Source organism: Buteo buteo, chromosome 10 (genome assembly GCF_964188355.1).
Source record: "Buteo buteo chromosome 10, bButBut1.hap1.1, whole genome shotgun sequence".
Lineage (NCBI taxonomy): Eukaryota > Metazoa > Chordata > Aves > Accipitriformes > Accipitridae > Buteo > Buteo buteo.
In genome coordinates, this window is record NC_134180.1 from 8711623 (window position 1) to 8738773 (window position 27151).

The 27151-nt window shown below is 51.8% G+C and overlaps 2 protein-coding genes across 7 annotated transcripts in view; both read right to left on the reverse strand.

Annotated features, from left to right (window-relative positions):
* The window catches only part of LOC142035872 (14 kDa phosphohistidine phosphatase-like), a 381702-nt gene that overhangs the window by 280680 nt on the left and 73871 nt on the right, over positions 1-27151 (reverse strand). The window lies entirely within an intron of this gene.
* PBX1 (PBX homeobox 1) overlaps positions 1-27151 on the reverse strand; it is a 136595-nt gene that overhangs the window by 106137 nt on the left and 3307 nt on the right. For 4 of the 6 annotated variants that reach the window (XM_075038480.1, XM_075038476.1, XM_075038479.1 and 1 more), the window contains exons 2-3: positions 26556-26629; positions 9867-9983 (exon numbers count right to left, since the gene is read on the reverse strand). In XM_075038480.1, the coding sequence (XP_074894581.1) occupies positions 9867-9983; positions 26556-26629 (191 nt within the window). The remainder of the gene's footprint in view (positions 1-9866; positions 9984-26555; positions 26630-27151) is intronic. The other 2 variants (XM_075038477.1, XM_075038484.1) reach the window with 1 other exon arrangement.

The following is a 27151-nucleotide window of genomic DNA, read 5'->3' on the forward strand; positions in this document are numbered from 1 at the left end:
AGCTTTCCTACAACTCACACAGCCACATTTCTCCATGGGAGCTGCCTCTCCCCAAATACCAACAATTTTAACACATTGACACACTGCTGGAAGAACAGTGACGCTCCTGTGGAACAGCAGACCTCAGCCCAACAGGGCCCACAACCAACCACCGCATCCATTTAGGATGGTTTCTCCAAACATCGTCCCACCCAGACCGCAACCGCGCAAGGCAACCCGGAGGTCCCCATGCCTTGGACCACCTCAGCTGGAAAGAGCACGACAGAAAGCTGAGCAGACGCTAGCAGCTAAGATGCAAAACGTGACTTGGGGCAGTCACAACACCAACAAGCGGAAGGGCTCACACTGGTGGCATCACTTGTTCCCAGCCAGAGGAACAGGCAGAGCTTTTCTTTGAAGGACACAAACAGCTTTTACCATGCACATCACCACCACCAAACCCTACTTTTGCAGTTCCCCCAGCAGCAAGCCTACTGATTTTTTGCCCTCCTTGCTGGGCGAGTGTGGAGACCCCATCCTCACTCCCCAGCCGTGCTGTAGGGGCAATCACATCAATAAAGCTTCATGCATGCAGCAAGACATGAGACTCCCTGCTGCCCGCAATCAACTTCGTTTGTTTATTTTTATTTGAGCAAAACTACAGCTAGACTGGGCTGGGGGGAGGCTGGGAGGGGGACAAACCCCTGGAAAGCCGGGCTGCACGTTGGTCTCCAAAGGGACTGAAACTGGGGATGGGAGGAGGGGCCAGCTCTCCTTTCCAAAGAGCTTTCAATAGGAAACAGATGTTGAGGGCCTAAGCACCGAAAGCAGGGTCTGCAGCGGGCTTCCCTGGCTCCATGCTCCCAACAGAATCCATTTTAATTAAAATATTTCAGTTCAAGCACGAGGCGAGGGGTAGGGGGAGCAGGGAAAGGTCCGGGGGTGATGTGCTGCTTATCTCTGCACAGGCAGCAGGGTTTGTGGCAGGGCTGGAGGAGGTGCTGGGGTGCATAGGGTCGGGTTGGAGACCCCATCCCGTACCCCCAAGCCCATGCTCCCTCCCTCCAGCAGGGCTCAACATAAATTCTGCTGACCTTGAGTGAAAAATTGCCTCGTTTCGGTCCCGAAAAAATAACATTACATCATGTAGGCTGTGTCAGGTTCTATCAATGCCCCCTTCCCGCCCACCCCCAAAGCAAGGGGGATGTAACCCAACACTATGAAAACACCAGCCTGGAGAAGAAAGGGGGCCTTTGTCATGGACCGTCAGCTCCCCACTCCTGCCTGAGGTGAAGAAAGATCTCCAAAAACGTTAAGGCTGGGAGGTACAGACTCCAGATGCCCCCCCCCCCAGCCCCTTTGCTTCCCCATCCCCACCTTTGAAACCCCTGCTTCTCCCTTACTTAAAAATTTCTGCCATTACTAGGATCCAGAGCTCCTTCCTCCCTCAGATCCCTTGGCAAAAGTCAGCCCTGTGGAAAAAAACAGGGTGCGAGGAAGCCTGAAAGCCCTGCCATAGGATCACTAAAGCCTGACCTTAAGCCTGGATGAGCCAACAATATCCTCCAGGTAAGGATCCGTCCCAGCTTTCTTCCCAAGGGCACTCGACTCCCTCACAGGAGGGGATACGGAGCAGAGGATGCAAGGACACCCACACCCAGCTCCAGAACAGAGAAACAGGGGAAGGCCAGCACCCAAACAGCAAGGAGGGAAGCTGGTATGGGCTCTGCCAAGCCATGGCCACCCAAGCGAGCCTGTGCACCCTGCCAGAGCAGGGGCAGAGAGGCTGCCCATCCATCCCACGGGGACAGGCATGAGCCGACGGGGAGAGGGAAGGAAATCAGGGCCCGCAGGATCTGATAACCAGCATCAGCAATGCACCACATTAGGATCGTCGAGGCTATGAGTTCGGTGGGGCCAGGCGCAGGCTGTGGGGCTCTCCCGTGGCTGCCCAGGGAGCGTTGTGCTGAGCGGATGGGAGGCAGGCTGTGCCACTCGCCCCACGGCCAGGGAACAGGTCCTAACTGGGAGAGAGGAGCTGCACGAGCCTGAGGCTCCACAGGCTCCTGGGCTGAGTATGCAAGTGGGAATAAAGAGGGTGCAAATGGAGTGAGCCCCCCCTGGGCCACGCACAGTGCAGGGCAGGGTTGTGGGTTGCTTTCTGCCTCCTTGCTGGGATCACGCTTTCCTCTGCTGCAAGATGGGGGAACAGGGGCACGCACCCCAGCAAAGCGTGCCTTGCTTAAACCGTGCTCATCAGCAGCACCCTGGCTCACTGAGTAAACCCATGGCAGAGGGAAAAGTAGCTGCCACTGCCTGCGGGCAGCGCAGCACCAGGCCACGCACAGGTCGAGGGGAGAGGGAGGAGAACACCCAGCTTGCCCCAGGCCCTCGGCTCTCAAATGTATTTTCTCATTAATGTGTAATACGGTTTTATTGTCTCAAACAATGTCTGTTTTCGATCAGTTCCTTTATCCCAGACACTGCCGCGCAGAGCGACCGTGGAGGCCAGATGGTTTGTGTTGCAGGAGTCTTCCCGCTCTTCCCCGCCCGCCCCCTAATTCCTTACAAATTCCTGGAATGCCTGCGCCCCCGAAAACCAGCCCACGGCAGAGGCAGGCATCGGCCTCCAGAGCAGGGGCTGGGGGCCCTCCCCAGCCTCCCCTCCTCATGGCCAGCAGCTCACACAGGGCAGGTCCCCGGCAGCAAGCAGTGGCTCCTGGCTGTCGTCTCCCCCACAGGGCCACCGGCAAGCAGTTTTGCACCCGAAACCGGAGATCCGTGGGTCCCCTCCTCCTTTGCCTGCGGCAGGGAGGTTTCCTCTGCTGAGGGGGGGGGGATGCACAGACCCCAAAACCCCCCATCCCAGCCCCAAAGGCACGGCCGGCATTGGAACCGCAGGCGGTGGGAAGGACGTCTGCCCATAATCCCCACCACGTGCCCAAAGCCACCAGGCCCCTGCCACATCGCTCACAGCTCCAGCTTTCACCCACGCCTCCCGGCGTTAATCCCTGCCCTGGCAGCTGGACGCGGAGGTTCGCTGAGCCCTTCCCAAAATCCAGGGGCCGATCCGAGCCTCGGCAGAATCAAAGGGAAGGCTCCCGCTGACTTCAAGCAGCCTGCCTCCCCCCTGCGCCAGCTACCCAGACATGCAGCTTGGCTGGCAGCTCCAGCCCACTCTGAAACACATCCCAGAGGTCCGGCAAGGCTCATGCTCCTCCTGCGATCCTCCCAGCACCCTTGCAAGCGCCTTCCTTGGAAGAGGAGGGAGCCCACCAGCCCTAGGAAGGAGCCTGGCTGAGCACAACCCTGTAGCAGGGGGGAAAAAATAAGGGATGCCAGAAGCGATCATTCAGCCTGGAAGAAGGCCAAGAGACTAGTGTTCACACCCTTAAATCGGGAAAAGCCCCATGTGAGCACCGACAATCCCATCTGGGAAAAACCTGAGTCTGGTGGAAAAGACAGCACCTTCTCCAAGGCACTCAAGCACTTCATGGCATGGCCAGGCCGTGGGTCATCCCAAACCAGGCACCAGCTGCAGGGTCCCATGGTCTCTCTGATCCTGCAGACCTTGTACTGTCTCCCAGGAGCTCCGTATGAGCCCCGTTTTCCCCCTGTTCCCGCTCTGCGGCAGCCACTGCCCAGGAAAAGTCTCTACTAAAGGACCGGAGGGGATGCCCAACCTGCAGCACCACGGGGCCAGCAGCCACTCTCCACGGTTTGGCTGCCAAAATGCCGAGTGGGCTCCTCTGAGACCTGTCGCGCAGACGGGTATCTGCTCCCAATTCGACTGAATTTTCATGAGGATGACACAAGACAGCCCCACTGCCAAGTTTCTACAGCTCTTCCAGAGAGGAGGTACCAGAACCCAAGAGGCACCTCCAAAATCTCACTCACACACACAGTGTGGAGGACGCCTTCTTTTTTCTCCATTGCTTCTTTTTCCTGAGCCATTCGGCCCGTTTTAGCAAGCCCTACGCCAAACCTGCCTCCACCCAGAGAAATGCCAGGGCACACAGTTAAAGTGCTGCCAACTTTTGAGCAACGGGGAAAAAAAAATAAGGGGGTGGGAGGTTTATAGCGGGAACATTTATACCTATAGGATCACGCTGTCTTCTCCAACACCCTTCCTACACCTTGCCCATGAGCACTGAGATGGAAGAAGCTGTTCTTGCCATGTCATGGTTGGATGCTCAAGAGGCAAAGCAGCAGAAACTGAAGGGGTCTGAGATGTTTGGTTTCCAACCAAGAAGCTCACGTGCAGAAGAAAAGGTGCTACATGCCAGAACCGAGGGGGGCCAGGGAGTCCTCAGACCCCAGGCCTGAAATAGCCAGGAAGCGGGACAAGTAGGGGGTATGACCTTAGTACAGTGGAGCAAGAGAGCTGGAAATAAGTGATGGTGGGGGGCATGCAAGCATTTTGGTGATTTTGCACTCCGTAGCAGAGAAAATATCACCTGCCACCTTTTGGGATTCCCACTGCTCAACTTTGGCTCCATCCAGCAAGAAAAAACACAGCAGGAAAGAGCGAGCGAGCTGAAACCTGATCCTCTGAAAGGCCGGACTTGGTGTCTGGCTTTTCTTACCGGCTCGGCCGACCTGTACGTGCCAGCCTGGGAAGGCGTAATGGTTCCACCGACAGAACTTCATTAACTTTTTATACACTCGGCTGCTAATTTATAATCATTAGTGGACAAACAGCCAACAATTACACAAGCAGCACGTTAAGAAGAGAGGGAGAGAGCTTGAAGGAGCTCATGGTCTGGAGGGAGCGGGGATGGTGCGTCCCCCATCCCGGGGCTGGCATGTGACAGGGGTGACCTCTCCCAAGATTTACTGGCATGCCGTTTCATCAGCTGTAATCAAGGCATGGGGCAGCAGAAAGGCAAAAGGTGCAGGTGAGTGTGGGGAGGGGAGAAATCTCATGAGCTCTCTTGTTTTCAACACAAAAAATAAAAAAGAGTGACGGGAAGAGGAAGAGCATGAGTATTCCACGTTTCCAACTCCTGGGGCAGGCAAGGCCCCTGTTTGCAGAAGAATGGGAAACTGTACACAGAAACAGCACAAAATTCATCCTGATTTAATGAAATCTTCAGACATAGGTCACGTAACTCCAGTGCCCTTCCACGCACCAGCTCTTCTTCTGCTGGAGGCAGCTCTGTGCTGGAGGTAGAAGATAGTGTTGCAATGCACAGCCCTGGCACCCTCGGTGAGCAACACCTGCAAATACCCAAATCCTGAGGATGCATCTACCTTGAGGATGGAGAAGTGAAAACGGGGAAAGGTTTCAAACACCTCTGAGATCAGCAGTCTCTGTTCCCCAGAAGGAATCTCAAAACTAACTCCACTAGTGCTCCTCTCCTGCCCAGTATCCCACCCAGTCCCTGCCAGTAAAGGCATGTGACTCCCGTCACCCAGCCAGACCCTTGCTGCACAACACGAGGCCTCAGGCAGAGGACGACAGGCAGGCTCCCTTCTCTGCAACAACCTGAGCTGCTTTAATTGATCAAAGAGCCATAAGATCCGCAGATACAGATGTCCCCACCAGACAGGCAGGCCAGCAAGGAAGCAGAGTGACCTGACCAGCATCACTCAACAATGCGTCGTGCCCAGAAACCAAACCTACACCTCTTTTGGCTCCCGCGCAAGGGCTGAGCCTGCTATCCCACCCCACACCAGGTAGGCCAGCCAGTCCTTTTCTGAGATGTAAGCTTCCTGCTAAACAGGTCTAATGAACACCACGTGCACCTTGCAAAGCCTCTGCTCAGGCATCTCCGAGCAGTCGGCGCAGCTTAGCAAAGCACCCACTGCCTCTGATCACGAGAGGAAAACTCCTTTCCAAAATCCATGCAGCTGGGGGGGGGGGAGCAGCACCCGACTTTGCAAAGCGGAGCAGCACCCCTTGAGAAAGGCAAATGAATTGGGGGGCTGGCCGCAACCCACCCAGCCCCCCTCCAAAGCAGGAGGGGGAGGATGCAGCAAGCAACGCAGCCTGCATGTAGGACCCGCCATGCCTTGCAAGCCGCAGCTTGCCAAGCACGCAGAGGGCAGGTAGGCAGAGCCCCGCGCTCTGAGCGCGCAATCCCAGGCATGCTCGCAGCTGGAAAAAGCCGTCGCAGCCCTCCAGCTCCACCCGCTCCCCCTCCTGCTCCCCGCGGCAGAGGCGTGTGGAAAGGCTCACAAGCTGCTTTTGCTCACAGCAGGGCCTTTCCCCTTCCACCCTTGCACTTGCAAAAATAAAAGTGCAGGTCTAACACATGCTGACTCTCATCACATCAAGAGACCAAACTGCTCAGGCCAGAAGGATGAGTGCTTCCGAGATTACTGAGGACTAACCCCAAATTTCTTGTGTGATAAGCTCCCTTCCCTCTACAGCAGCTTAATAACCATCCAGCATCCACGTAGAAAAAAAAAGAAATCAAAACTCTCTCCACCTAGAACTGCAGCTCTCAGGGCAGTTCAGGGGATCAAGCAGTAAAGCTAATTTAGATGCAAATTCAGACCACTCATCCTGCCTGGGACAGACCCACAACTCCACCCACCTGGATACAGCTGCAAGATCATAGTGCCCACCTATGCTGGGGCAAGCTTTTAAGAAAGCCTCTACCTGATCTGCTAAAAATACAGAGCATGTTGTTTAAATTATTTTCCTGTGGCTGTTCAATATCCATAGTGCCATGAAACCCTTAGTCCGTGCATCTAAGAAAACCAGGGGTGATAAGCCATCACGCAGTCCATATGGGGTAACAACCACAGATCGAATGGTGGGATACACAGAGAGAGGAGGCGCAGAGGTTGTTCCTGCAAACTTCACTTTGGCTTTTCTGCCTTTCATTAACTTTTAAACAGAATTGCCCAAATACCTGTTCTTTCAGGATTTTTTTTTTTTAAAAGCATCACTTGAGAGCTGGATTTGTCATTAAGGTATTTGTAATGTAAAACTGAAGGCAAATTTCAGAGAAATACTTTTAATAAAAAAGGCAAAGGCTTAATTTCAAAAATGTAAATACAAGACATTTCCATCTTTTTTATGCTTCCCAAAAGCAAAGCAAGAGAGTCTTCTTTACTGAAACATGTTGGGAAATTGAGCTGCACAAATTTGTACAACATTTCTGTCAACCCAAATACACATTATTATTTCTTTTCCTCCTCGTAGACCTTTTAATCTGGGGGGGGGGGGGGGGGGGGGGGGAAAGACCTCATTTTGCCTAAAGACACGAAAAAGATGCCAATGCCTCTCAAGCCCATGAACACCAACTGGTCCGTACCCCATCCCGCAGGGATGCAGCGTGGCATCCACAATGGACAAGAGGGAGGAGAGAGCATCTCCCACTGGACCCAGGTCAACACCCAGTCCAGGGGCTCTGCAGCAGCGGTACAGGCACGATGCAGGCAACAAACCTTGTGCGGGAATTAAGTACTGCCCTTATGAGTCCTCTGCCCCCCTGCTGCCTTGCCCACACCACCCGGGTCACAAAAAAGCAGAGGGAGGACAGGAAGACCTCACGATGGGGTGGCATCAGGCTGGTAGGAAGTGCCAGCATCTGGGAACCCTTGCCACAGAGGGAATTAAAAGCAGCTGAGCTCCAAAGGGGAGGCGGGAAGAGTTACTACAGCCACCTACTAAGTCCAGGTAGGCTCACAAGGAACGGACCCCAATGTTTTTTTGGAAGAAATGCAGAGATATCTGGGCTCATCCAGCCCTAGGGATGCCCGCACCAGGTGGGAGATGAGCACAGGGACTGCCAGTGCTCCTGGAGCAGGACCCTCACCACCCCAAGCGAGGAGGGGACAGCCTTTGAAAATAAAGACACGGTGAGCTGGACAAAGGGAGCCTGGCAGCATCCTTTGCATCGCTAAAGCATCAGGTTGTGCCTGGGGGACTCTTCTGGAGAGGCCTTCACACAGAGCCAGGGCTGGTCCCCTCCCCACCCATTTGGGAACATTCCTCTCTGGCTTTCAGCGCTCCATAACCCAAAGACTCCTGCAAACGAGGCAAGACCAGCAGCGGCATGACTTGACACCTCATCGTGAGGGGGCCGCCCCATCAACCTCCAGCTTCCCAGCGAGCAGCAGGAAGGGGAAAGGAAGGGAGGGTTGGCAGAGAGCACCCCTCTGCCATGGCCAGCCCCACACACACCTCATCCAAAGCCTTCCCCAGGGAGGGGGGCTACACAGCCAGCACCCCTGTGTGCAACCCCCCCTTCCCCACCGCCCTGTTCCCCTTTCCCTCCCCCTGAACTTGCTCTCGGCCCCGTCTTCCCGAACAATCTCGCCGCGGGCTGCTTTTGTAAGCCTCCAGCCCCAAAAGAAAAATGATGGGTTTGAACTCTTAACCCCGCCCCAGAAAAAGGCTGGAATTAAAAGGGGTTTATGACTAAGTATGCAGATGGGAATACTGTAATAACAACAGGCAAAATGTTTGCCCAGCAGTTCTGGGCTGGTTTCGGAGGGAGGGAGGGAGAGTGGGGACGGGGCGGCTTCTGGCCGGAGGATGACGGCACAGAGAAAGAATTTGGCGGCTGGGAGGGAAGGGAGGTTGCTGATAAATGCTGGGGCAGAGGCGGGGAGGGGGGCTGGGACCCGAAGGCCGCACCGCATCGCTGGCACTTTGGGGAGGCTGGCTGCGGTGCTGCGGGTTTCTGGCCGGCTGACAAAGGCACTGCCACAGAGGAGGCAAGCAGGGGTAGGGGGAGATGGCAGGAGAGCTTGACTCCGGGGCTGGCTTGGCAGCGATCACGTGTCTTGTGGGACACCGTCGCACTCGACGAGGCTGGGACGCACAATAGGTAACGTATCAAGGCAGATAGCAATGCTCCCCCACACCCCAAATCCCTTCTGATGGAGGGGACACATTGACACAGACTCCTGCCAAGGGGGGAGCTCACAACCACAAACAAGTGGCTAATTTGTACTAGCCCTGGGACTCCAGCTCTGCTGAAAAGGTGGCAAAACGTCAGTGCCTAATCACCTATGGGGGGCATTTTCAGGACATCACCTTCCCCTTTTAGCAACAGGCTGCACCAAGGCCCTGCAAGTGGGAGGCTCGGGCTAGGGGAGACCCAAACCTCAGCCACCATCCCAGAGGAGCACAGCTCACTGCTGGCCTGACCCTTCTGCAAGAGGGGAGAGCGCTGCTTCTCCGACCCTCAGTCCTGCACCTGAGGGCACCCAGGACTCCCCACTCTGTGGGGGACCAGCCAGGTGAGGCACCCCAACAGCTCCCCGTCACACAACAAGGAGCCACCCTGCCACTGCTCAGCAGAGCGCCAAAATACCTCCCTGCCACCGCACAAAGCCAGGCTGTCCACGGGCACCCAGTCTGTAGGAGAGGTTTGCCCATAGCTCACTGGGGATGCGAGCCCCCAGTCATACCAAACCAGCACCTTCAGGTTCTCTTGAGCTCTCCATGAGGTACCTGCAAACTTAATACAAGATGCAAGCTGCTTGCACAACATCACACACAGCTTGGCAGCCGCAGGCCATAAAGCCACCAAACACTCAAATCTTGCAAGTCACCGTGACCCACGGGAGAAAAATTAACATGTGGCACATGGAAACAAGCCACAAAAACACAGACCTCCCGAAGCACCCAGAGGAGCCACAATATGGAAATATTTCTGAGCAACGCTCTTGCCACAAGCACAGGGACATTCCCCCCGCACTTGCTGGGTGCAGCCCGGCCTGATGCAACAGCAGCCCTTTGCCAAACCAAGCACCTCGAAGGGGTAGGAGGTTCAGCTGGGAACATGCCCCAGCCGCTTCCCTGCAGTCATGAGGAGGTAAAGCTGCGCGCAAAAAATTCACGGCATGACTGGCAAGCCAGGAATTCCAGGAGACTTCCCAGCTTGCAACACGGGGGATTTCCAAGCGTGTCTCACACCCACCTTTGCTCAGCAGGTACCTCAGAGTTTGCAGCATCAGCGTATGGAGTTTTGACATGACTCTGGTCACCTCCTGCTGACCCACTGCATTTACCAGAGATAGTGAGTACTGGAAGGAGCCTGTGGATAGTAAAAGGTCTTTCTCATCACCACAATCCTCCTCCAGGTCCAACCTGTTGCATTTATGAACAGAAACACAGCAGCCCTACAGCAACCAGGCAAGAGGCAAGTGGACCCCCCCAAAGTACCTCCTACAGCACCCAATATTGCTGCTACCAGCAACACAGCACAGGGAACAGGGAAATAACAAAACCACCAAGCTTGCTCCTCTTAAGGAGCAAGGACATCTTTATTTTGCCTCTCAAACAGAGCAAATGTCTCTGTAAAGACAGTTAGAGACCGTCCGCGGGGTCAGGCAAGATGGTCGCTAGCAAAGGGAGCCTGCATCGCAAAGGGTGACAGAGGAGACCCAGGCTCTGGTCCCTTTCAGCACCTCACGCTGCAGCAGCCTGCGGCGGACACAAGCTGCACAAATGCACAGCTCCCTTCACGGCCACTGCTCTGCGATGGCATGGTGGTGAGCACCGACACGCCAGGAAGCACTCAGATCAGGTAATGGAGGGTGTAGGAGACTTGCAAGATGATTCCTGTGAGTCAGACAAGCTGGCCAGGGCCCAGATAGCAAGCTCTGCAAAATCAGCAAACAAAAGAGGGCAAAACCTGGACCTCCCCAGCCCCTTCCTGCTGCCTCTGAGATGACCCCTGTGAGCGGCCCTGGCAGCCAGCAGCAGACTTGACGAGGGCAGCCAGAGCCATGTGGAATGCTGGAGTCAGGGCTGGGGATGGAGACTCAACCTGCCATGCCGTGGAGTGAGCTGGTCGCCCCAGCTCCCTGCTCAGTCCTGAGACTTGCTGAGCAATTTTGTTTCTCCTCTGCCAACAGAGGAGACAACACTGCTCTTGCTCATTTAAGCCATGAGCAGTCTCTCTCCACATGCAGACTGAACCCAAGAGATTGTCCTCTCACCCACAGCTTCCAGGGCACTTCCCAGGACTTAAGGACCAAATGTAAACGCTCCTTTGCAAGTCCTTTTCGGACAGCAGTGTTTCCCCTCCCTGCCCAATCGCATACCCATGCCTCAACAGCCAGGCACGGAGCTGGTCTACACAAGGGATATTCCCATCTCCCTGCCAACAGGGTGGCCTGGAGCAGGCGAAGCCCCCAGCCCTGGAGGCTGTGAAGCACCACATCCCTGGAGCTTGCTCCAGAGGCTTTAACAGATAACATGTTATGGGAGGCTGCAGCCACTTGTCTGCACCAGGAGGATCCCCTTAGGAGACCAAGGGTAAGATCCTTGCTTTCCAGAGACAGATGTGAGGCATTTAGTCATGAGAAGATCCAGGACTGAAGCAGAGCTCTGGCCCAGCACGTCTCTGCAGGATCACAGCACCTTTTGAGGAGCAACCCCGAGCAAAGGGTCACCATACATTTCGTGGAGACCTCCTCTCCCTCGAGGCTTGAGATCCTTACCCTCCAACCTCTGCCAAACTTGGCGTTTCAGCCAACGTGGCTTCCTTCTATAAAAGCCTCCACAAAATCTCTGCCATGAGGTACTGCCATCCTTTCCTCATCTGGGACTTGCAGACGTTCCAGTTGTCATTACTTTTCATTAAAAAAAGGAAAGAAGGTGAATGGTGGGGAGAACATCTGGAAGAGGGATAAGTACCCATCAGGAGTCATCCCAATTCTGACAGCTGAATGTGTTAGACAACTGCTAACAAACAAACAGACTAAGTTGCTCCTTTCCCTTCCTGACAGGCTGAGCCAAGCCCCCCGAGCACCCTGAACACCAGCTTGGGAAACGGTCCCTTCCCAGCTTTCGACAGTAGCAAGAAGTCCAACCCAGGCAGCTGCCCAGCTAAACCAGCCTGCACATGCTGCCCACTGGCACAGGGAGGCTTCTGACATTAAACCCCACTCCCCTGCACCCTCCGTGGTCTACCACCCACCGCCAGAGAGGAGCCCCGAAGCCAGGTGAGATGGAAGACCACGCCAGGGCAATGCAGCCTTTAGAAATGGATGGGGACCAGGACCGTGCACCCCTTCTTCCCTATGGCAAAGCCTCCTGTTCCAGCAGAGAGGCAATGCAGGCAGACCAGCAGCCTCCATCCCTCTGATCCATTACGGCCCATAGCCCCTTCCTTCCCCTTCTCCCGACAGGAGGCACACCCAGTGCTAAACACTGAGGCTAACTCCATCCGGTCCTTCTTCCCTATGTCTATTGTCGCTAAAAATTTATCCGGCTTCTGCCAAAAAAAAAAAAAAACAAAAAAAAAAAGCTGCACCTCCCCTCTGCCCTTCAAAGTAAAAGCACCTCTGCTCTTTACCCAGGGAGGGGGAGAAAAGTTTAAACCTAAGTCCCCCATCTACCCAGCACTGCTCCGCTCCTGCTCCTCCTCCTCCAAGGACTTTCACACAGCCCTGTCCCGTCAGCCTGTCTGTGGCATTTGATTCCTGTCTGTCACTAAGTGATGAGGACAAAGGGTGAGGAGTCAGGAAAAGGTCTGAGCTACTTTGTTCATCGTCTGGATACGAACTTTGGATGAACTCCGTGGGGAAAGAGAAAAGCCGCATGGAGCGGGACGCACCGTGCATAGCACTCTCTCTCCTCCGAAAAAAAAAAAAAAAGAAAAAAAAAAGAAAAGGGAGGCTCGAACAAGGGGAAGGGGTGGGAGGGAAAGGGAGAGGAGAGGAGAGCATTCCCCATCCCCATGGCGGCAGGCAGTCTTGAGAGCTCCCTGCTCCGAGGAGACAGAAGGATATTCAAACCGCCTTCCCAGGAGGCATGTTCAATAAAGCAGGATGCCAACGCAGCCTTTTCTCAAACAAATCTGTTAGCGGCGGGCCAGGGGCCAGCCACAAGGGCTTGCTTTTTAAAGCAACCAAATGGGAATTTCCTAATAAAATAAAAATTTAAAAAAAGCCCCACGGTGGCATGGTTAAAGGGAAGCTTGCTGGCAGCAACAAAAAGTATCTTACACGCAGACCTCTCTGGAAGCACGGGAAGATGAAATACAGCACAAGATGGGGAGCTTTGGGATGCATCCAGGGCCAGGGCGCCGAAGCACCCGTGTGCTCCCCTGGCACCCACCGGCACGAGCTGGGGGAGACGACTGCCCACAGCACGGTTACATACCGGGGTGAAGGTTTACAACCACAATTTCTGCTGCACTGAACAAGGGAGGAGGCTCACACTGCGCTGCAATGGAGGCAATTTCCCTCGGGCCAACCTCAGGGACCTGGAAAAGCCACCACAGGGCACGTGCGGTTCTTTTGCTTTACTCTCCTTTTCAGAGCAAAGCCAAACCAGTTTGCAACTGGAAAGCCCTGTGGCAGTCTTGCAAACGTTAACTAAATCAGCCCCTCCTAGGCAGCAAAGCCACCACAAACTTTGTCCCAAATGGCTCTTGCCAAGCAGCTAAGATGCCTGCAGTGGGATCGGACACAGCCTCCATCAAGGATTATCGGCAAAGCCTACACGCAAGATGTGCCAAGCCACACAGGAAAATGGTTGCAATTGTACGTGCAATTCTGCAGCGTTCACAAGAAACCTGCAGAGCGCTGGAAGCGAAGGGTGGCCCGGACAAACCACCCCACTGCGCTGCACCAGCATCACCCATCGAACATGGGAGGGGACCCACAAACCCACAGGCCAGCTGGGAACACAGTTCTGGCTCTGCCAGCTTGAAAGTCTCTGCCCGAGGCACGAGCAGTTGGAAATCCAAGGGTCATGCTGAAGGCTGTTCATCACCAGCCCTCCCAGCACATCCCAGCAGAGTGGGTGAACTTACTCTCCAGGATGGGGAATCCTGCGTAAAACAGAGATTAAGTGGGTTACAAAACCCAGGAGAGCACCTGAAAGCCATCTACTAGAACATGCCAGAGGTTACCCCAGATCCCTTGTCTCTCTACTAGCGACCAGCAAATAGAAAAACAACTCTGTATGAGAAAGCTCTGCCTGGGACATGACCACAGCAGCCCTGCACACTGCAGCAGCCCAGCCACAGAAGGCACTGGTGAGACCTCCCCGACTGGGCACACAGCAGCAGGCAGGGCACACATTCCTGTTCAAAGTGGAAGAAACTTCATTCCTTGCGTGGTGTCCAGCACAGGAGACTGAGCTGCAGAGGTGGTCACAGGAACTGCTAATCCCAGCTCCGGTCTGGCCTCTCTGCCTGGGAAGATGATTACTCACCGCCAGGACTCTTGGAAGTGGAAGGGATCAAAAACTTGGCTCCATTGACCCACAGCTACGTACGGCCCCAGGCCTCCCAAGATCCACCTGCTGCACACCAAGACGATGATCAGGGGAAAAAGGAGGAAGGAAGCACATTTCAGCAGGGAAACAACTTGGCTGGGAAGGCAGGGTCCTCTCTTGCAGCCACCAACCACCACCACATCCCAGAGGAGCACATGTTAGGAGGTAACTCAAGCATCTCGGATGCCCAAGACCTCTGACGGAGAAACTTTGATCTCCTCCAAGCATGGCCAGTCCCTGGGGACTACCTCTAAAGTACACAGCAGAGCATGCCAGGACAAATCAACTCCGCAGAGAAAATCTCAGCCCATTTGGAGGAGTTTGTTCCACCACTTGCTTCAGAAAGTCCAAAAACCTCCTCTGGCAGTGGGAGGGACCCGTCCCCAGCAGCCCTGCCAAGGCAGCCTGGCTCAAGGCAACAAGCTCCCGACAGGGAGAACCAGACAGGAGAAGGGGAAAAAACTGGACAATATGTCAGCTGGATTGGCCGGTAATCCCATTCGCAGAAGGTGAGAGCTCAGGGAGGAGATGCTGGTGCTGCTGGACCCAGGGCTGTTTTGAGAACAACAAGAGGAACAGAGGGAAAGAGAGGGGGCTGGGGGAAGAGAAGGTAAAAGAAAACAAATCTGCTTTATTATTGCCTGAAACCCAAGAAGACTGATTAAAGCAAACAGCCCCCCTGCCCCTTCCAAAGAGTTGTCTCGTCTGCTTCCTAAATCTGATTCCCATTTGTCTCTATATGGTTCTCATTTGTTCTTCATTTAGGCCTCCTCCATGCTCCTCACTGAGGCTAAGACAGCCCTCCGGAGAGTCACAGGGATGGGCTTTCCCCAGGAGTCCACGAGGGCAATCGCTGACCAGGGTCAGACCCAGCACCAGAGCCTGTGTAGAGGGAGGAGATGTGGCAAGAAGAAAGCAGCAGGCTGCTGACTATGTGCGATGGGCAAGAGGCTGAGGAGATCCTTGGAAAGAGCTGCCCGAGGGAGGAGAGCATCACTACCCAAGGGTGCTGATGGGAGCCTGGCTGACTCTGGGGTAGCAGACCTGGTATCCCCAAAGGGTGAAGCAAAAGCAATAAAAAAGCAAAAACGACCAGGAAGATGGGATGCGGCATGAGTAGAGACCCACCGGCATAAGCATCTTATTTTCCCTCTTCGTCAGCAGACAGCCTTCTGATTAAACAGGAGCCTAAAAACTATCCTAATGGAGATCCTTTCGAACACAAACCACAGGGACCTCTCCTAATTGTGCAGCTCCTTTCTCAATCGCAGCCTTTGTATGATGAAGCAGGTCCATCCACCGCCCTTGCCCGCAGCTGCATGCCTCAGCACGCAGGACCGGCGTGCTCCACCAGCCGTGCCTGCAGCTCCCAACTGGGTGTTGGGGCTGGAAGCACCGTGCTGTCATGGCCCTCCCGGCACTCGCCTTCTGCCCTGGCCCCTGGCTTGTCAGCCCCCCAAGCACCCAGCCAGCCAGGCACATTGCCTTTGCTGAAGGATGTTTCCAAGGCCCAACCAAACACAGCAGAAAAAGGGAAGTAAAAATCTGTCCTTCCACCTGCGTGGACTTTGCCACCTGCCTCTGGAGCACGGAAAGACCAGGGACTTTCCCTACCGCCACCTTTCGCTATGTCTTATCTCCTTCCATATTGCTTGCGGGTTTTTCACAGCAAACAATCCCCATTTGGCCTTGGGATAGGCTCCCTAAACCTCCAGCCATGCCATCGTGCTGCTGCGCATGGCTCAGGACCCCACGGCTTTCTAGATCTCAGTGAAGAAGAGCCACTTCTAAGGAGAAATCCCACCCCAGGCTGCACACCTACTGGACACATGCTGCAAACCTATCTGAGTGGAAATATAGCACCCTTTGCCACAATAAAAACCAACCAAGCACCTGCTGCCCAACCGATCCATCCACTGCAAGTGGAAACTGAGTGGGGTCTGAGCTCTCCACGGCCAGGGCAAACCCCGCATGCACCCAGCATCAGAGCAGGGTCCAGATGGCTGCACAGATACCATCATGCCACATAACATCATTTTCCCCCTGCTGCTTGCTGCCTAGGTAGAGGACACAGTACCCATCAGCTGCTCTCCCTGCTCCCTCCTGCCCGTAAGGAAAGCAGAGACCCCTGACCTTCTCCGCCACATCCCCCCAGCCCCTCCGCAGCTTAAGCAGCCCAGGTGCGCAAATGTTACCCAATGCCCTTGCCAGGCAGAAAGTAAATTCCACTGAACAGGGGAAATGCCAGCCGCGGTCAGACCCCAGGATGTGCAAATAGCAGCCAGGGACCTTCGGGAGAGGAACAGCCCGGGACCAGGCGCTCCTACCGATAATCCTTTTCGGGACACCCCCTCCAGAAGCTCCTGTAGCAGAGAAAGGATGCTAATTTGACTATTTGAGGGAGTAGGGGAAAAAAAAAAAAATTAAACATTTGTTATTGCGCTAAATGACCTTTTCAGCCACTTGGGGACAGAATTGCACCGGGGCTTTGGAGCGAGCTACAGCGGGCGCTGCTCACTCCCTGCTCCCACGCTCAATGCTCTGTGCCTCCGGATGCACGGATACATTTAAGGGGTCCGTACCCCGCTAGTCACCTCTGTTCACCTAGCAACGGAGCCGAGAAAACACCCTCTTCGGAAAAATCTGTACGAAGTAGGGAGGAAAAAGCAGTCTGCTAAGAGCTTGCTGAGCAAAGCGCTTCAGACGGCTTCATTTCACATCGCCGAAAGCGTAAATCGGAAATTGCTCCTCGGGTTTTTCTCCATTAGCAAAGTATATTGCAACTCCCCGTCCCACCACCAATACTGATCGACACTTCACATCTGCTAACCAGATCTAACAGCCAGGATTTTCCGAGGGAATAATACATTTGCCGAAAACACCATTCCTGCCACCTGCTCCCCCCAGACACACAACTGCACCAGAAGCAGGGCTGCAGCAGGCTCCTTGCCCTCAGCAGGCACACGCACAGCACAACACAGCAGCCAGAAGCTTCACAAATTCGTATCAGAAATAAATAGGTGACCCCTTGCAAAGCAAGGGTCATAAACCCTTCAAAACACCACCTCCATCAGGGTGGTGGAACATGTCCCACCGTCTGCAACTTTCCTACACAAGACCAAACGCCCCTCTGGAAAGCACAAGCTTCACACAAAACATACCAGGGAGGCTGCGTCCTGTGCTGTGAAGTCAGGATTGACAGCTGCAACTCCTTCCAACTCATTTCTTTTACCCTGTGAACTGTGCCTTTTGTCTAGAGATTTGCAATAATCATTTTATTGCAAATTAATCATATTCTTGCAAATGACTGCAATAATCATATTATTGCAATAATAATTTTGCATATAAACCTCCTCCTCCCAAACAAAAAAGACTAAGTTAAAATACTTGCAACCTTTTAAAATTAGAGACTTAAGAGTTAAAAGCCAAATTCAAAGCTTAAAGCCAGAGACCGATCCATCCAGAGGCTCCAGGTATTGTATCATTCTTAATGTTTCACCAGAGAATCACTGCACAAGGAAAAAAACGATGTATGTAAACAAGCAAATGTACACCCACCAGCAGCTTGGGTTTTGAAACATTAATGTTGAAATTAGAAAGGCACATTTTGGAGAGATACGGGCAGATTCACTTTCATTTTGGCTCCAGCCTTGTAAATATCAAATGTCAAAGGAAACAGTCACACTGAATTAAGAGAGAAAACCCCCTGTGCTGTGGAGCCATGTCCAGAATTGGGACCACTGGAGTTGGGAAAGGAGCAGCGACCAGCAACAAACACTTCACAACTGAAAGGGTACTTTTGCTGGTTAACCTGCCACTGCTAATTCTGCTAATCAACATCACTCTGGAATTTGAAAATGTTATCCAACCAGGAGAGAAACTTGATTTTCCTCTTTTGATAACGAGGACAGGCAGGCCAGCCAGGCTGGGCCAAACATGGCACTACAAAATGCTGCCTGTGAAACCAAAAACGGGACGTGGATATGATGAACTGAGTTTCTAGGCTTGCACTCAGGCGAGAAACAAAAATCCAGCCACCAGCATTTAGACGGGCTGATCCCACTTGCAAAGGCAGCTCTGCTCGTTTTTCACCAAGGCTGAAGTAAAATGGCAAAGTTATCATTTTAGATTAGAGGGGCTCCTCACAGCATTGGCTGTTCCAAGGGGTTTCAATTTATCAGTATATTTAAAAAAAAAAAAAAAAAAAAAAAGGGTGGTGGGAAACAGCCCGTCAGCTTAGGGCAAGCAAAAAAGCTATTTTGGGTAAGGCTTCTTCTATAAATAAAAGGCTGGGCAGGGAGAGGACGGTGACAACGTGCTGCTTGCACAAGGTGTCAGAGGGGATTTCTATTATCTGTGCTGGCGACGTCCCCAAAACACCGAGAAGCAGCAGCAGCACACCGCTCCTCGGCAGGCATGGCAGCCCAGCGAGGCAGCTTCCCCCGGCAGCCATCCCCCAACAGCCTGTTGTCCTGATGCCTTGCCTTTGCCATCAGGAAAAGAAGCCAGTAAAGGTGGCTTTCTGTTCTGGCTTAAAAAAAAATAAAGTATACGGGGACAGGGCTCACAAACACAAGGTAAAGAGATTTAATTCTTCAGTGCTTTTATTTTTTTCTTTTCTTTTTTTTTTTTTTTTAATCAACATCGTTGCAAACCAATAATTCCAGCCCAACCAATCCCCCAGCACCGGGAGAAAGCATCACCCGAGTTCCTCCCCAGCCCCACCACTGGCCTGACAACACCACGTTTTAACGTATTCAGCCTACAGCCTCCTCAGGCCACAGCATTCTGTAATTTATCCCTGTTCCGCCCGCCACCTTGTATTATTTAAGTCACTGGGGGACGCACCACCTCTGAGACAGTTTTCAGCAGAAGCTGCCGACCGCCCAGCCTGCAAAACCATCATTTTTTGTTTCAAACAGGGTTCCAGCAGATGTTCCCTGAAGGCGACATGGTGAGAGGAGGGATTTCATGGAAAATCCCTGATGTCGATGCCTCTGGAGCACACTGGCAAAGTGATGGTCTGCAAAGCACCATACGGCACCTACAGACGTCCAGCACACCCAAAAAGCAAGGGTGCTCATACAGCCCAGGCTTTGGTGGAGGGTACAGCCTTGGCACCTGGTACCCGCTGGCAGCACTGGAGTGCCACGTGTGACCCCAGGCTGGCAGTCATGGGGCCAGGCACTGTTCCTAAACAGCTTCTCCCACCACAGGGAACAATTGCCAGTCCAACCGGACCAGGATCATCTCTGGGTGGATGTTTGGGGAAAGCAAAGGATGCAGATTGAGGTTGGTTTATTAGATTATGGACAGCCCCATGCAAATAGGGCCATATTGATCTGGTCTGCAAACACCTGGCTGGGAATACAAGCAACCCCTGAGTATACAGAAGCTGCTGGAGATTATTAACCAGATCCATTGCTGTAAATCACATTACCTCCTTCCAAACCCCAACCCAGCACCGAGTCCCCCTGTGCTAGGCGCTGTACAGTGCACATCCTTGCAGCACAATGGAGCATAACTTCTCCCTGCCTGGCACCCAAAAGCCCAAAGATTCAGTCCAAAAGCATGGAGCCCGGCAAGGGCATCCTGCTCTGGGGTCTGTGGAGCCAGGGCTGTGCAGCCCACCTACCCCCCCAATAACTCCCAAAGCAAAGCATGTGTTACCAGGAGGGTGAAACTCACTGTATAGGAAAACTGCCATGGAAATGCAAGGCAGGAATAAAATAAATGAAAAAAAAAAATAAAAAAGATGAAAATACCACATCTTCAGACACAAACTCACCCCCTGTTCCCACTGGGTATCTCGTATTTTGCACCAGCTGCAAACCACCCCTGTAGTGCACAGAGCAAACAGGACAGGCTCTCTTGCCTCCCAAAGCACCCCACCTCCAAGCGCAGGAAGGAAGAAAAAAAAATAGTAGTAAAATGCTTCACAGCAAATTTCCAAGAGATCACGAAACCCTTTGCAGAGCTTCATTAGCAGAGAAGGCAGCAGCTCCTGGATTAAAGGAGGAACGGGGGAATGAGGTGCTGAACCAAAGGCACAGAAGGAATCCCATATTCCTCCCTTCTCCCTGCCAAAATCCCCAGCTCTGATTCAGCAGAAGCACCAACAGCAGCATAGCCTAGTGTATCTCACTGCAAACAAAACCATTTACGTTTAAACCACCACCCTACTCCCCTAAAGAACTGCTGCATGCAGTAATTTCCTTGTGACGGGGTGGCGGGGGGGGGGGAAAGCCATGATGAAATTGTCTCAGAGTTTCTCTGCATTTTGTTTACAGCCGCTGCCCTCAAACCCAGGGCCGGCACGCAGCACATGAGCCTGCTAACAGGAATAAATCTAGCATTTGAGATCGTTTAGAAAAGCTCTGCTTGCAGACAGTCAGTGCTCCGAGGGGGAAATCCCTTTGCAGGTCTCAAATAAGGGAACTTGAACCATTTTTCCCCGGAGAAATTTAAGCCTGAAAGATCTTCCGAGTTTCTTGTTTGGAGCTACAAGGCCAAATAACAAGATCTCTTTCCCTGGACTCACCCACAGCGCTTTGACTGCTGCCAAGACCACGCAGAGGCGAGGGGAGATGGACTGGAGAGAGACCCATGGCAGCGGGGAAGACACCCAACGTTCACATAAGAGGATGCTCGAATTAGCTGTTATTTATGCACACATCTGATTAATATAGATATTTTTCTGGCATGCATTAATTGAACACAAAGATTCCTTCTCCTCTGTGCCTTGTCCAGTGCTGTCAGCAGGCAGCATCTGAAGAGCGGGCTGCTAGCACGGCACCTTCCCGGCATCCTCCTTCCCCAGAAACACACACCCAACAGCCACCACTACCCAAATCTGGGGGAGGCTGGTGCAACAAGCAAAGGCTGGGAGGCTTGGGAGCATGGGATCAGGGGCAGGAGGACAAGCTCCTCCATCCCCCAGGCGCAAACAGATGGGGCAGGGAGCGATGGGACCCAGCAGACCCTCCAAGAGCATCCTCCCAGTCTGCTGCAATCACAGCAAAGTTTACTCGACATTAAGCACCCACAAAAAACAAGCCCTGAAACAAAACCAAACAGGTTTGCTCCTGTACTCTGCGGATTGTGGGGAGTCCCTCAGGAACAGTAATGCTGTGCCGGAGCTGGGCCTGGTTTCTCCGCTTTGCCGGCGGGGCCGAGGGGGAGGAGGTGGGAGGAAGAGCCCGCTGGCAGCCCCGCGCTTCCCACCTCCTCCCCTGGAGGATTGCAGGAGGCCAATTTTGATTAAACTAATTAAGCCTGCTCCGTTCAAAGAGCTCCAACCACATGCTACCAGGGGAGAGGAAGAAAATATAAAATTAAAAAGGAAAAAGAGAAATCTCCCTGCAAGCACACTCCTCCAAAGCTATCCATCCCTGGCAGATCCCTGATGGACAATGCCATGCTGGAAGAGGAAAGCCCAGGGAAAGGTCGCACTGCAGCAACACAGGTCCAGCCCTGAAGACCCCGCTCCTTCCAGCCACTAGAACCTACTGGGACATGTCCCCTTTCCCACCAGCGTGTCTGGTTTCCGTCCCCTCCCAGCCAATCCCCTAGAGGTGGCCAGTCCTCCTGCAGTAATACAGCCCTCCACCAAGCCAAGGTCTCCCAGATGCTGCCTTCCCTCCCAAACCATCCCTGTCTTCCAGCCCCTTGCACGTTCCCTTCCCTCCTTTCCCTTGAAAACATCAGGTTTCTCGAAGCAATTTAATTGTGAGCTGCAAAGAGGCTTCCTTGGGCAGTGCTGGCCAGCTGGTGGCCCTGCTCTCCCAAAATATTTCACTTCCCCCCCCAGGGCAGCAACACCAGGGACCTGGCAGACTCTGCCCCTATGGGGAGCCTGCCCAGCTGGGAAAGAGAAGGATCACTTTTGCCTTCAAAGCCTTTCAACTGGAGAAAAAAAAAAAGTAATAATAAATATCAAAGCAAAGGCTTCCTCCCCTTTGAAGGGCAGGAGGGAGAGCAGCCAGGCAAAGGCTGGACCTGCCGAGAGCAAAGCAGGGACCCCAATCCTCCAGGGCTGGAGCACGAGCACTTTCATTATGAGATTCTGCAGAAGCAGAATGAAGCCTTAGGTGCAAAGATTGCATTGAAATTCAAATCGGGGTGTTTAACTCTCCCCTGCACCTTAGGAAACCTCGGTGGAAATGCAGGATAAGGAGGAGGGCAGGGTTTGAAACCCTAGAGAAGGGCTGGGGAGGTGGGGGGGGGGGGGGGGGGGGGGGAGGAAAGCAAGTTGCCCCATCCTGCCCTGCAAAAAACTTTATCCGAGGGGCCTTGGGCTTGTCAGCGTACCCCGCTTATAGCTCTGCCCCGCACCCCAAAAACACCAGCACTGCACGCACTGCGGCTGCCCCTTTTCTCCCCGTGCCGCTCTTGGTGGGTCTTTAGTTGTGGCGGGGGGAAGAAGGGAAGGAGGAAGAAAGAAAGAAACCCCACATCATAATTGCTATATTAAAGAGAAATAGCAGGCAAGAATAATAAGAGAGGTGTCAGAAGTGAAATACAGTAACAGATTAAAAAAAAAAAGAGACTACAGTTCTGCGATGGGGGTGTTAATTGAACACAGAGCTGGAGAGAACAAAGGGGTGTTAAGGAAGAAAAGAAGGGGAAAAAAATCCTACCTCCTCCAAAGATCTGATTTGAGTTAAGTTTGGTGAAGATAATGCACGGGGAAAGGTAGCTAAGAGGCACCTTATATAGCTATTATGTTCTAAAATTAAAAAAAAAAAAGAAAAACACAAACCCATTATTCAACAACAATTGCACAGCTAATCAGTGCTGTCTATAAATATTCCACTTTGTAAATTCCCCCCATCAGTGGTATGTACATTTTTCTTTTAAACCTGAATTCCTTCAACACAGAAAGGAAAGGGGAGTAAGAAAATAAAAATCAGGGGGATTTAAAATACATAGTCAGGGTCTTTTTAAGTAGAATTTGCCCAATGCCCTCACCTCCCCCAAAAGAGCGGAGAAAGTGAAACGATGGGAAAACCTCTTAAGGAGGAGGAATCAGATTAAATGGTCATATATCCTGCGCTCAGCCTCTCCCTGCCGGTCCCCGCCGAACGAGATGGGAGTTGGGAAAGGCTCACAGCTGAAATAGATGCTGCTGCATTTTGACAGCAGATATTTTCCAGTTTGCCATCCAAGGACCCCACGTCTGCGTACGCCTTGCCTGATTCTTCTGCTTAGCTATTCTGCTCATGCAGAGAACAGCTTAAAAAAAAAAATACCAAGAGAGAGAAAAAAAACAAGGGGAAAAAAAAAAAAGAGGCTGTAAAGACAGAGCCCCTACCCCTGCCTTCAAACTTTTTATAAATAAGCAATGCAATTTCCGATTTCAATCCCTATTGACAGAGGAATCAATTGTATTTAGGACAACAATGCCTCCCATTTCCATAATTATTATTCCAAAAAGCCAGCCAGCCATTTGAAGGCTGTCCTGCCCCTTCCCTCGCAACAAAGCAACCAACAGCAAGTGAAAACACACCAAATGAACATCGACAACTTATATGTATATTTAAGCAGCAATTCCCCCCCCCACGTGCCAGCATTGATCAAACCTCTCAACTTTTGTTACTTTTAAACAGACATCACCCCAAAAGAAACAATCTCCAGGTTGCTGGCAAAAGACAACCCCCTGAGCTTTTTTTTTTAAAATTATTATTATTAATATTAATTTTTTTAAGTGTTTATAAATGCTTTAAAATAACTGAAGAGCCCAAGTGCAAAAGGGAACTCTTTGGCCAATACAGACGACCTCTTTTTCTAAGAACTTTATGGACACTTTGGGTTTGCTCAAGACAACGTTAACGCTATGAAATATTAGCCATAATGTTGCGAGAGACGGCGGTAAAGTCTCCGTAAGACTCTGGAGTCACTTAAATCAGGCAGCGGGGTAACTGAACGCACATTTCTGCACATCATAACGCCAGGGGGAAGATGTACGCACGCACTTTCAAACACCCACCAGTGACCACAAACAATCACCAGGATTTCAAACACGACACATGCAAAAATCTGGGAAGCAAAATGGAAAGTGGGAAGAGACAAGTTGGCTCAACTTTCACGCCGCTGCCCACAAGGAAGCAGTAAGCAACCAGAAGCAGGCGGTACCCTCAGCCCCAGAAAAAACAAGGCTAACTTCCTCCTAGCAGTGGGTCCACAAAGCAATAATTAAAAAAAAAAAAAAAAATAAAAACAAAACCATCTGGCCGTTTGTTTCCTTACAAAGTGTGACTTTTGGGGATGTAGATGGGGGAGAGGGGAGGAGGTCTTTGAATTTGCAAAGTAAAATAATTCACCGTAAACATATTCAAGGGTAGAAAAACAACGCTCCAAAAGCCATCTCAATTCAACCTCTTTGGAGACCTCTATACAGCATCCCCATAGCAAAGTAACCCAGGCACAACAGCAACAAGTAAAATTTAAAAAAAATCTAAGACAACCCCAGTTCACAGCTGAATATCCTTTATTTCCAGCAGCATGCTTTGCCCTATACCATCTCTCTCAATTTTCTTTAGCAGACAGGAATTATTCCACCCAGTCACTGTGGGTACGTACAGCTCCCTATCCCTCCAGGATCCCACAGCATCCCCGAGGTCACCTGGATTTCCCACCAGGTCTGGTCCTAGCAGATTCCCCTTCCCCTAACTTTGCAACTGCACCGACAGCAAAGCCAAGCTGGGATTAATCAGTTACCCTGCCAAAAAGTACCCCTGCACGGGCAATGTACACAGCATCAAATACATGTGGAGAACAGGCAGACAAACATTTTCTTTGGCTCACACAAAATAAAAGGAAAAAGAGGGAAGAGGAGAAGGTCCTCTTTTGGGGGTAGCACACAGGGAAACACTATAAAACCCATAAAATTTATCTCTAGGCAGACTCCCTTGTGTTACATCATATGAACTCTATGGAGGTCCATTCCCATACTGAACCCACTGCTCGATATTATGGGAACTCCATAAGGAGGGACTCCTCGGGAAGGTCAGACCCGGCCATGCAGCCGTGAGGACTTCAGAGAGCCGAATGCCATCGGTAGGTGCTTTGTCTGGGCTACACGCTGCACAAACAACGTTTAACAAAGGGCCCCCTTAGTCATTTTATATATATTGCAAGAGTCAAGTAATTGTATTTTCAATCAGCTGCTCACGCTAGGAGGTTTTATATATATATATTTAAGAAAGAAAAAAAAAAAAAAAAGAGGCACAGATTCAGGTTTCTGAAAGCTGTTCCCCTTTTATGTGTAACTATCAATGTATATCAACTGGGTGTGCAATCATATTTATTGTCACTTTCATTCATGTCATGCCCTTGCTTATATGGTTTAGATATGAATTATTGACTGTTACAGTCCTTGTTGTAAAAGGCGGGGGGGGGGGGAGAAGTCAAGTACTTTGCAGCGTGCTAAAACAAGGCAGCTAGATCGGCATGGAAAAGCCCGCCGATCAACTCTGGTCAGCTCAGAAAGCCAACACCAGAGATGACTGCCCCCCAGCTGAATTTCCATCATTCCCCCCATTTTTTTAGTTAAAAAAAAAAAAAAGAGAGATTCCAACAAATACGTAAATAAGTGGTGCATGTTGCTAAATGTCCTTCCCCGAGCATCTGTTGTTTAAGATCACCCTTGATTGATGACTGCTATTTTTTAATTGTTGCTTTTAAAATTTAAATGCCCCCCTGGGATGTGTTATAAGTGTGTTAGTACATGGTAGGAGGTCTGGAAAGTGGGAAACGGCAGAACCAATGCTCTCATGCCATTAGCTTCTTTAGAAGCCTGAGAACACCCCATGCCATAAAACAACAGTACCCTAAAGTAACTAACAATCTAATATATTGCTTTCACTAAAGGCAACTGACAACTAGCTCTTACATGAGCTAGCCTGGATGATTGGCAGACAAGAGCATTTTAACCCTTTCTTTTAAAAAAAGCAAGAAACCTTTATGTTCATCTGAGCAGTAACAGTAGTAGAACTGCACAATTTCATTTTGTTCTGTTTCTTTCCCCCCTACTCTGTGCTCAGATTTTTATTTTTTTTTTAAACAGCGCCATGTCTTAAAGAAGAAACTAGAGCAAGACCGAAATTGCAAGGGGTTTGATTTTTTCTTCCCCTCAGAAAAAGCAATAAATAAAAAGAGGCTATACAATAGAAATTAAACCACGATATTTTCCCTTCCAGACACAAACCGCATCATGCAAGTTGACTGCCAGAAGCATTAAATACCGGCGAGTTATTTCTCCCCACTTAAATATTGCTACATTGGGAGGGGGGGGCCCCACAAACTTGGTGGAATAAAACCCTCAAAGAGCAAAAAGGAAAATAAGATGGAACCAACAGCATTGATTTCCTACCTGTTTTTTCTTTGATTTCACACAAGACATTAAAAAGGGCTGGCTTCATCCTGTGGCAGTTTAAAGCGTGTTTCCTGGAGAGAAAAGAAAAGAGGGGAGGGTGAGGTTAGGATGTCACCACAACGAACAACTTTCCAAATTCACGCTGGCTGGCATGTGCGTGCCAGAGGTGGGGGGGACACGTTTGAGCCCCCTCGGCCCTGCCATCATCCCTGCCAGGACTTGAGCACCGGTGCTGCAAACAGCCACCTACCTAACGCAGAGGAGATGAATTATGCCAATTTAGGAATGGCTCGAAAATCGCCTTTGCCACTGAGCGGCTCCTACTGCTGGTGCGAGCCAGGCGATGAACCGAGCTGAAGCCAGAAGCTTTTGGGAGCCAAGCTCGGTTCAACTGTCTTATTCAATACAGAGAGAGCACTGGGCTCCCTCTGTCCCCCACCTCCAATATTAAACCCAGCCATGTGCTTTATTAGGCTCACGCTGCAAGGCAGAGGGGAAATAATCCCCCCCTTGCCCCAGCGCTGGAAACATCCTCTGCTTAAAGCTGTCAATTCGGGGAATTTCAGCGCCCAACTTGGAGTGCAGAGACACAC